General features: G+C 42.5%; 1 protein-coding gene across 1 annotated transcript in view; it reads right to left on the reverse strand.

The window, feature by feature from the left end:
* Positions 1-11197, reverse strand: part of TRIO (trio Rho guanine nucleotide exchange factor) — a 237590-nt gene that overhangs the window by 204900 nt on the left and 21493 nt on the right. Inside the window, exons 4-5 of the mRNA XM_011951774.1 lie at positions 9852-9974; positions 5788-5979 (exon numbers count right to left, since the gene is read on the reverse strand). Of these exons, the coding sequence (XP_011807164.1) occupies positions 5788-5979; positions 9852-9974 (315 nt within the window). The remainder of the gene's footprint in view (positions 1-5787; positions 5980-9851; positions 9975-11197) is intronic.

Consider the following 11197-nt stretch of genomic DNA (forward strand, 5'->3'; position numbering starts at 1 on the left):
AGAGGATGACTATTTGAAATGCAATACTCGACTGGCCAGAAAAGAAATGTGCTATAATTCCCTTCAAATATAGTAAGAACAAACTCTCAGTTCATTTTTAGGATATTAAAATAGACAAGTCAACCAAATAATAACTGTTTATGAAAATCCTTTTATTATTGAGTGCAGAAAAATATCTATGGAGACCTTAGGGCTTGAGGCCAATTCATATGGCATTAGTGTCAACTGAGTATTTCTTGGGTGGCATGTTCTATAAATGTCAATTTGGTCAGGTCAGATGACTGTCACTATTTCTGAGCTCTATTTCTATCATCTTCCCTTATTACATTTAATACCAATTATTAAATTATTGTGTTTTTCAAACACAAATTGATTGAGGTTAACCATCGTCATTAATAAATCATCAGGTCTAAGTCAGCAATTAAGTGCTCCGGGACAATGGCCACTGCAGAACATCCAGAACCAAGAGGAGCTGCAACATGTTCTTAAGATCAAAACGCTTCTGACAGAACACGGTGGAAACACATTTCAGTTATATAATACTTCACAATTTAATGAACAGAAGCATCAGACTAACATATCACTGTATCAAAATCACTACAGTATATTCGACTCCAATTTTTGAAGCAACAACCAATAAAGATAAAAACATTCAAGAAGTTTTACACACTCCTGTAATTAGAACTAACTTATAATTTCTTAAAGTATCCTGAGAGGGCACTGATTATACTTCTCTGAAAAAATACAGCCAGGGAAGGATGGTGTGTTACATGAAAACCTTGTGGACAAAGGATTCTGCCTTTTTTCTGGGTTAGTAACAGCCCAGTGATAGAAATAATCCTTGCAAGGCCAGGCGTGGTGGCACACGCCTGTAATCCCAGCACTTCAGGAGGCCGAGGCAGGCGGATCACGAGGTCAGGAGATTGAGACCATCCTGGCTAACACAATGAAACCCCGTCTCTACTAAAAATACAAAAAATTAGCCTGGCAAGGTGGTGGGTTCCTGTAGTCCCAGCTACTTGGGAGGCTGAGGCAGGAGAATGGCGTGAACCCGGGAGACGGAGCTTACAGTGAGCCGAGACTGCGCTACTGTACTCCAGTCTGGGCGACAGAGCGAGACTGTGACTCAAAAAAAGAAAAGAAAAGAAATAATCCTAGCCATGGTTTTACAGAGGGTTTTGCACAGCATCATTTTTCTGTTCTTTATTTCTAAGACACAACCCTAAACTCCACAGAGCAAGCTCTAGGCCTGATTATTTTCTGAAAGGCTGAATGCCCAGAGGGTCTGAAACCAACAGCACCAGCACAACAATCCCCATTCAGAGATTCATGGAACAGGGAACAGGGTGTCAACAGGCATTCCACAAAGAAAAAGCATCCTGAGGTCAAGTTTGGTGTCGAAATTCAACAGGTACCTTCATAACAGAACGTCATAGAAAAGCTTCTAATACGGTAATGATATCATAGGAGGGGGGACCTGGCACTTCCCTCACTCTGATACACATATACACACATACCTGCTACCATCCTGAGAAACCCAGGTTGGGACTGCAATGCTGGGGGAACATGTCTAGCACAGAGCCTGACACTTAGGAGGTGAGAAGGACAGAAGGTATCTACTGCAGTCTAATGAGATCAGAGCAGCTGGCTTAGTATCTGATGCTTTAAGTGCTCCATAAATCAAAATATGTGAATACAAAGCATCTGGTGGACTGGGGGTGAAGGCCGGAGAGTGCGAGACAATGAAATGTTGCTCTGTCAATTCAGATCAGGAGCCTACTTCAGATCTGGGGATACTGAAGCTGAGCAGAATGGTGGTATTAAGAAAGGGTTGCTGAATAAACGATGAAGGAAGCCTGGATCACCCAGTTTGCAAAACAGAGGCAAGCAGAGGAGGGAACAGTGATTCACATACATAGCTTTAAGAGGAGACCTTGGATAAATAATTAACAGATTGCTTTTCCTAAGCATTTACTCTACTACTCTCCGTCTGCTCAGAGGGCGCCTGCGATCTGGGAGCCGCTCATTTCTTCTGCCTGTTCTGGGTCCCACCAACCAGAGCTGGGATCCTCCAAGCTAGTGAACTGCACTCCCATCCACCTCTCACCCCCGCCACCTCTTGATGGAGCCTCAGCTGAGCACAGGCACTAAGCCGGACTTAGGAGACAAAGGGATGGAAATTTCCTAGATTTAGAACTTGCGTCTATGTCATGTTTATTATAAATGTTAATTCTAAAAATATTTATGGGAAGTGAACTTTTATAAGAATATTAATGCAAGTGTGAAATAATTTGTTATTACGTCAGGAACTGAAAGACCCAGCCATAGACCTCAGTGAAAGTTCTAGCTTTGGAAACATGGCCAAATTATTCCCCATACGGATTATCAGGACAGTAATACTACAGTCCCATCTACTCCACTGGGCTGACTGAAGGATGAAATGAGATTTCGTGTTAAAGAGCTCTCTAAATATTAAAGAACTATACAAACATTGTTACTTTATTTTCAGTTATTATCAAAGCACAGAAGGCCTAAAGCCATAGATGAATGAAGGTGTTCAGCAGACGTGCGGTCCACTCCGTAGGTAAGCCTCTACAAGCACTACCCGAGTGGACAGAAATGTGTACCTGTGCTGCCAAGTACAGTAGCCACTGGCCACGTGTTGCTCCCAATACGGTGAATAAGCAACTATTATTTTAATTTAATTCTATTTTTTAAATGATTTTATCATCTTATTATTTAACTCTGAGTAGCTTCAATAGCCACACGTGGTGACAGGCCATCACAATGGGCAGTGCAGCCTGAGGTCACCGTAAAAGGAGATTTTATGCTATAGCAAAATCAAGTCATTTTGTTTTATAAAAATGTAATTCTAATGGTATTTGCTGTGAAAGCTTCTTAATATAAAGGGTCTGTGCTGTGGATATAGCACATGACCAAGACAAGCGAAGGCTAGAGCCCCTATGCAACATCTACCAGTAACAACATTAACACTGTGGTTGTGTGTCCATGTTTGTGAACGGATGCCGTGACCCCACACCTTCACTGGAGATGAGGACACAAGACATGCTGGCTGACACATCTATAGAAGTTATACCATCTATGAATCATTCTCATCTAGCTTTGACTTCAGAGTTATGTTTATAAAGCCACAGCAAAAGCTAGCATAAGAACGCCCATGGAGAGAGAGGGCAGGGCTGCACGGTGCAGCTAAGAGCTGTAATCCTTACAGAGAAGGCGGCTGCCATTAGTAAGCTCATTAACCATGGGGTCACATATTTGAGCCTTATTCCCCCTAATCAGATTTAAATTCCACATGAACACTCTGGATGTGATTCAAAGCGGTGACTACGATGGAAACCTACTTAGGATGTCCAAGTTTCTGGTCCTTTCCAGACTGAGTTTATGAAAACAGCTTGAGCATAACTAGAAGGCAAACCATTTAAAAAGAGGGAACAACGTTGACCTATACTCGGGATTGCTATGTTGGGAAAAGAAAACCACTTTAGTGATGAGCATCAGAATTTCAAGGATCTTACTTTTCTTCAGTGGGGGGGATGAGACACAATTCATTTTTACTTGCAAGTAAGGACCGTCTTTCTGAAGACGTCCTAATCTCCCATCTGTGCATTTCAGTTGTTTACATGCAGGCCTTGTTGCTTCGTTAAGGTCTGGAATACACGCTGGGCCCCTTCTTCATTGATTACTGTCCCTTTGCTCAAATTTGGCTTCTTCTCTGGCCACCTCATATGCACTGAGACTTCAGGCTCCCTTCCGGTTTATGCGGCGCCCTACAAAATTCTGTTCAATAATGTGTTTGCCTAGTTTCATTTCCTTCAAATCCATAAATTACAGTCTTTCATTTTATCCAGATGAGAATACCCCAGGCTTTCAATTTTGCTGTATGTTTACAATTTTTTATAATAAAACACTGGAAGGAAAATGCCCCACGGAACCCATGTTTCTAGATTATTTTCAGGCCAGTCACAGCAGCAATTAATCTCTGGGTTTATTTACAATTCTGAATCCCGTCATGTTGATGAAAGATGTTCCCTGTGTGTTATGCTTCAGCCTATCTAACATTCACCCACGCAGCTTGTCCTGCTTCAAATTCATTCATATCATCTTACTGCCAAATGATCAAGCGTATTGCTGTTTTGTACAACGATAAGGATCGGAGATGGCTACAGGGTCATGAAGATGGTTCTATTTATGCTGAAGGAGTTCCTGTTACTTTAAAAAGTTGTTTTTGTGTGTGGGCTTTTGTCTATCTTTTATCACAAAATTAGTCAAATGCATAAAGTTAGAAAACAGAAAAATCCTACCATTGAAACTCTCAGCTTTTACATGATGCTATGAAGGTTTGCTTCTCTTTACATATCACTCAGCTTCCTCTCTTGCTTTATACTTTAAAGGTTCCTAGAGTTGAGATCACTGCTAATTAGTGTCTTGTGCAACATACTGACTGCCCTGCCAAAATCCTAGGCAAGTTGGGGCCTCTATCTTCCTTTATTGACTTCTTCACTCTTCAACAGAGACTGTTTCTAGATTAAAGAGATACTATTTCCTTTTTAAGAAGCATCCATGCACATCCCTGAATGCAGTCTTTCCCCCAAAAATTAACCCTGAGGAAGATACACTGATGTTTCTCCTTTTTAAATTAAGCAACCGTTTTGCTCTTCCCCATCTTGAAAAGGTATTCACTGTGCTGCTCACCTTCCAATAATAAAGTCTGAGTCATGAGCAAACTCCTTCTATTTTGCTACTTTCAGAGTGTTTGTTTAAGCAACTTTGCTTAAGTGGAGGTGTGGGGAGTGTTGGGGGCGTATATTACCCATTACTTCTTAAACTAGAAATTTTGACACAGCACATCTGTCAGCAAATGAAGCCAAAGTCAGATGCCATGTAGCTAAGTTTGTAATTATGGGAGACACTGTCGATTGTGTACCCAAAAAAGCCATTTTCCTCCCTCACCCTTGCTGGCAGCACCTCCCTAAAGAGGCTAAACACCAGATCCACCCTTTCCCCCACCCCTTGCAGCAAGGCATGGATGTGTACTCAAAGACCAGCCAATGGGAACTGAGGGGAAGTGTGCTGGGGGCGGGGCCTCTGGAAATGCTTCCCTTATAAGCTGGCAGGCAAAGACAGCTACAGCCATCGCGGCGGAGGGTGGGCGCTGTGGCTGAGGAGGAGCTGGTGCGTGGAGCTGAGGTGTGCTGCCCTGACTGTGACGGGAGGCCCAGCAAGCCTGAGGGCGGCAGACACCACCCCTCCGTAGCCATGCAGCTGGAGGTGCCTATGCCTTAGAACTTCGCAGTTTGTGAGAAAAGTAAACCCCTGATGTCTGTACCACTGATGGGCGTTCTGTTCCTTGCTGCCAAAGCATCCCAAGTGGAGTTATAAAGCACTATCAACAAGGAATAAGAGGAAAGAGGAAGCCAGGAGAGGAGGGGAAGAGAAGAGCAGCTGCCACTTCTTAGTGCTTACTGTGCTGGGCACTGCGTGGGGCACCTAGCATCACATTTACATCAACAGTCCACTCAAGCAGGTACTTTTATTTCTACTTTACAAATGAGAAAACAAACCAGAGAGGCTAAGTCACTTACCTAAGGTTGCACAGCAAGGACTAAGAGAGCTGGAATTCAAACTCAGGGCCGAGTGACTTCAGAGCTCACATGCGGAGCTCACAGTATGTGCTACACAAGAGTGCTTGCACACACACCAATATTCATGGAGGAAGAACTATTCTGGTTACCACCTCGTGGGCTGGGGGTTCGAGGCACTGACCTTTTCGGCCTTCTGGTGGAAAATGGAGGACATGTCCAGCAAGGTGCTCCGCTCATCCAGGGCTGCCGCAAATGCCTTCCACTCCTGCTCCAGCTGACTCGCGATCTGCCTGATCTGCTGCGAGGCATAGTGGCCAGACTCCACCAGGCGATTGGCCACCGACATGATGCGGTTTATATTTACATACACGTTCTGCAAAGTGGGCAGGAAAAGAGGGCTCCTCAGGGGAGAGCACGTAAGAGTCTCCCTTCTAAGAAGCCCAGATACCACCTGCTGAAACACAGGCTTCTACCAGTGATCACATCTTTCCCAGGAGCATCACCTGATTTTATAACATTATACATATTTGCTCTCTAGATTTCCATAAACTTGAAGTATTGGTTTCCATTTCTATTTTTAAAACTATAAAATTACAAATCAACTAGCTGAAAGGCATAATTGTTCAGCACAAAGCAATCAAATACACAAGTGGGTGCACACAAATATACTATTACTCACTTCTTGGCTTCAAATACTGAACAGGGTCCAGATGGCAAGCCTGCTGCCAGGCAGTCATGGAGAACGGAGGGACCCAGCGCTCTGGTTTTTCACTAGAACCCAGAAACCCAAAAACACATACCTAGCAACCAAAGGCTATTTGTGTGAAAGCAAGCTCTCCTTTCTACATACGCCCAAGTCATTTTTTGGTGCCAACAGAAAATATTCTGTAAATAGATCCACCTTCTCTCAGGAATATGAATTGCAGCAAAAACACAACAATGCTATGCTCAAATTTTAAATAAAGCTTTTCTACTCTGTCAAAATTCCTATCTTCGAGTCTATCAGTTTATTTCAAAAACAGGGATTTTTAAAAACCCACCCTTTTCGCAGAACAAGCTCTCACTGTGGAGTTTCCCTCTCCACCTCCAGTGTTCTTTAAGGCTCAGCAGTACATCGTGTGGTGTGGTGGATGGCGGGGGATTCAGACCTTCAGCAAATCCGAAGTTGCTGTTGTTCATGTATTTATTACTTCTGTGCAGTTACCACCTCATCCCTCCCCGTGGGTCCCCCAAAATCGTAGCTACATCTTTGGCTCCTCTCAATGTTGCCCCAGTCTGATTTCCTGATCTATCCAAACTCCTCTATGTTTTCCCCCCTTCTCTCGCTTCCCACACAACCCCTCTGAGCCAATCTCCCACTGCCTCGAACAGGGACCCTGCAACAGCCTCCTTCCTGTCCCTTGCTGCCTGCAGTCCCCCCAAGTCAGCGGCTAAAAGAACTCACTTGTTCGTTCTTTCTTTGTATCTTCTTGAAATTCATCCTTTCCCTCTATTTCTGACCCAAACCAGAATTTGGTGGAGTTGCCTCTGTCTGGAGTTAGAGCCACAGGACTCCAGCCTCAGGGTTACATCTCCGGGCTGCATCTGAAGGCTAGAATCAGCTAACAGACATCACATGTCTGGAGTCGCAGAAAGAGGCTGCAACAGTCAAGCCATGCTCAGTGAGGTGACCTCTCTGGCTCGTGTGGCATTAATGCTCTAACTGGCATTCGGTAAATTAAAAGCAAGGCCTCCCATTCCTAGTGCATTCTTTCTCTCTTTTCCTCCCTCCTAGTAAAGTGACAAGAAACTAGATTTGCTAATTTTGCTTTCTCTATATCCTTAAAAGAGAAAAACTAATCCAACAGGTCTGTTAGGAAAAGGACAAGATGCGCTCTGTTCGGATCTGGAGAAGAGAAGTCCCTTTGGATGGCTCTGTTGTGACAACCACTGACCCTACTCACCCATCCCTAGATTGTTACAGCTTCCTGTATTACTTTTATAGAAAAACAGATTTTACTAGTCTATGTACGATGCTTTTTCCATCTCTCCATCACTTCTAGCACACATAAATCTACAGCCTGGACATAAATATGGCAATGTGCAATTCCCTAAATTAAAAGTACCTACACCTACATTTTTATCATCATAGTTTTTACAAATATCTGTTATAGTAGAATGTGCATAATTGTTGGTATCCCTTAATATGCTTTCTTTAAAAGCCGTTAACTTGGCATAATGGTATTCAGTATCCTTATTTTGTCAGAAATTGTGCAAAACACTACAGTGAGCAGAAGGCGTTGAAGGTTAAATACCCTTGCCCTGCATTATTAAATGTCACAGATACTAGGGATTCGTGGAGGTACTCAACATAAGGAGCAGGCCTGGTCCAGAAAGCTCCCCAGCAGGCGCCACCATCCCGGCACCGAGCTACCCACATGCACTGTATTACAAGTTTGACTTAGAAAAGTAACAGAAATATATTGTAGAAAATTAGAAAATATACTTGAACTCCCCCCCAAAAATAGCTGTAACTCATACTTTTAAGTTTCTTACCTGCTTTAAGTGCATCTTTAATTATATTGATAACATCACTGGTAAGAAGTAACATCTATACAGTACTTACTCCGTGTCAAGCAATATGTTTTGTATTTTACATATACATGTAACACCATGGAAGGCAGGTATTATCCCCAGTTTACAGACTAGGAAACTAAGGCTCAAAGAGGTTAAACAGTCTTCCCAAGGTCACACGGCAAATAAGAAACTCAGAATTAAAAGCCTCCACATCCACAACCCATTTTCCTGTCTGCTACACTATGGTTCCCACTCCCTTGAGGCCTAAATCTGCCACTAATAAAGGTGAAGAAAGGGGGAAGAGAGAATATATTTTTCTGTTAATTTCTAACACATATTTTAGTATTTCTACTTTTTAAAGTATGTGGCATGACTGAATGGTCTCTTGCCAAAAGTTTCAGAAAATTCTAAAAAAACTGACAGCAATTTTTTACAAAGAAAATTTTATCTATGCCCAGGTTTGATGATTCAAACCAGAAATCCTTTTACTTTAAATTCTAGAACAGATGTAAAACTTTCTGACGGCATTTATTACTAAAAATTATATTGTAAAATCTTATCTTTGAAACTACCTAAATTGTAGCACCTAGTTGACTATATTTTAATTAAATGGCATCTTACTGAATTAACTTAAACAAAAACCCTGTCTTCATATTACTTTATTTGTATTTTGTTTTTGAGACAAGGTCTTGCTCTGTCACCCAAGCTGGAATGCAGTGGCGTTCCTGTTGCCTGCAACTCCTGGGCTCAAGTGATCCTCCAGCCTCAGCCTCCCAAATAGCTGGGACTACAAGCATGCACCACTACACCTGGCTAATTTTTAAATTGTTTTTTTAGAGATGGGGTCTTGCTGTGTTGCCCAGGCTGGTTCATATTGCTTTAATGCTCTACAACAAATGTTACAAAGTTTAAGAGTGGATAATCCTCACAAGGCTGGCTTAAAGTTCAAACCAGAACTCTTCGTCTGAAGAGGAAATTTCTAGAAGCTTCACAGACTACAGAATCAAGCAAATGTCCTATAGAACATATAGTTTTAGTAATATTAACTATAAAACTAACAGAAGTGCTACTCAAAATTCAGTGTTTTGGTTTGGTTTTGGTTTCTGTGATGTAGTCCTACAGTCGCCCCCTACCTGGCCTCTAAGATCCTGATGGAGTCACGACAGCCAAGAGTAGCAGACGCAACAACCTTAAAGAGGGCCAGGGGATCCCAGGGAAGGCTAAGGGCCAGACCCCAGTACTCCAGCTCAGCTCGGAAGGAAATCTCATGCCTCAGGAGAACTAGCAAGTGCCCTGAGGTCAGCAGCGGGTAACAACAGCCAGCAAACTGACAGCAATCCGTCCGGGGGACCCACTGTGCCTCCCAGCAGCTTTGCTGGGGCCCCCATGGGCTCCTATGAGGCGGAGCACAGGAGCCGGCATCCGAAGTGTCTGTGGTGAACTAGCCAAGTCATCGGTTCAAGTTTCACTGGTTCGTCTGTTTGCTTGTTTTCATTTTTCTTTAAAACTTAAAATGTGGGATACTGAGACAATGGAACCCTAGGGAACACCCTCCACGTGAAGGTCAGCTGCTAAAATCAACAGCCACTCTGAGGGCCCCTTGAGAGCCCCAGCCCAGCATCTGCCAAATGCCTCCCATTTGCTGAAACACTGTCACGTGGCAGGGTCCAGCTGTTCTGAGTGTCTTACCATACAGTTCATGGCAAAGTGATTGTGCTGCGTCTGGAGCTCCATGGCATGAGGGTGGCTGGTCCCAATCTCCGTGTAGCTGTTTAGAAACAGGCCTTTGTTGTGTGTGATCCAGTCAAACATCTACCAGAAGGAAAAAGACAACCTGGAATCACTCCAGAAAGAGAAACTGCTGCACAGGCCCATAGATGGGGCAGTATCAAGAAAGGGCAACTTCCTTCCCTGGACAACTTCAAGTGCTGTCTGATTCTCTCAGAAGAGTCTTTACTTCAGAGAACAAGTCAGCAGTTCTGAACTTGCAGGACCTACCAGAAAATCTTATCTGATGTGTTCCTCTTACAGAGAAGGAATTAAGAAGCAGATAAGTAAAGAGAGTTATTCTAATCCCCTGGGCTAATTAAAAACTCTGATCCTCTGACTCCCGGTCCTGTCTCCCTGCCACGCTGAACCACTTAATTTGCCACAATGAGCTTCAATTAAAGACCTGCTAGGGTGAAATTAGGAACTTATGGGTCTTTGGATGGGTTCTGCTATGCCCACAGGTTACTGACAGAAATATCAATGACTAAAAGATTACACTACTTAATCAAGAAGTACATAGACACCTGTGCAGATTGCAAACCCATAAAATTTACTGTAAAAATAAAACAGGCAGGAAAAACTAACAATAACATCTCCCTTAAGGTTCAATATAGATGTTACTTAGACAAGGATGCCAAGTAAGACATTTGCAAATGAAAACATTTAAGAAAATATAGATGACTGTCATCAATTAGCATTGCTACCATGACTTGAACCAGAATCCCAGGGACAGTAACCTGTTTTTCTAGTAATTGAAAGGAAGGTATTCCAGTGTCTTAGACAAGGTGCTACTTAAAACAAAAGAACACTGGCAGATACGTTAAAAGCTTTGGTAACAAAAACATCGGATTGTCACCTTTCGAAAAGTCCTTTCACATCCAAGAATTCTAACGTGGATTTTCACTTTACAAAATATTCTCCTGTCCATGTAACATAAAATTCAGTGAGCTCAAATAAAACTTAGTGATTAATTCACCCAAGTTCATGGCTTGCAACACATACCTATGAATAAGTGCCCAGTTTTCACATTGCTAAGATTCAATTAGCCAGTAATTGATAAGGTTTCACTTTGACCAGTTGGTCTGCCTGGCGCATAAGAATAAAGCATAAGACTAGAGATCATTACTGACTATATTACCCAGAAACTGTTACTTTTAACACATTACTCGTCTTGATTTTAAAAACATACTCAATAGATTGGAATGGTGTTCTGTCAATAACATAACCCTGTGAAATTTTCACTTTTTTTCTTTTTTTTTTTTTTT

Source organism: Colobus angolensis, unplaced genomic scaffold, assembly GCF_000951035.1.
Source record: "Colobus angolensis palliatus isolate OR3802 unplaced genomic scaffold, Cang.pa_1.0 Scaffold327, whole genome shotgun sequence".
In the NCBI taxonomy this organism is placed as follows: Eukaryota; Metazoa; Chordata; class Mammalia; order Primates; family Cercopithecidae; genus Colobus; species Colobus angolensis.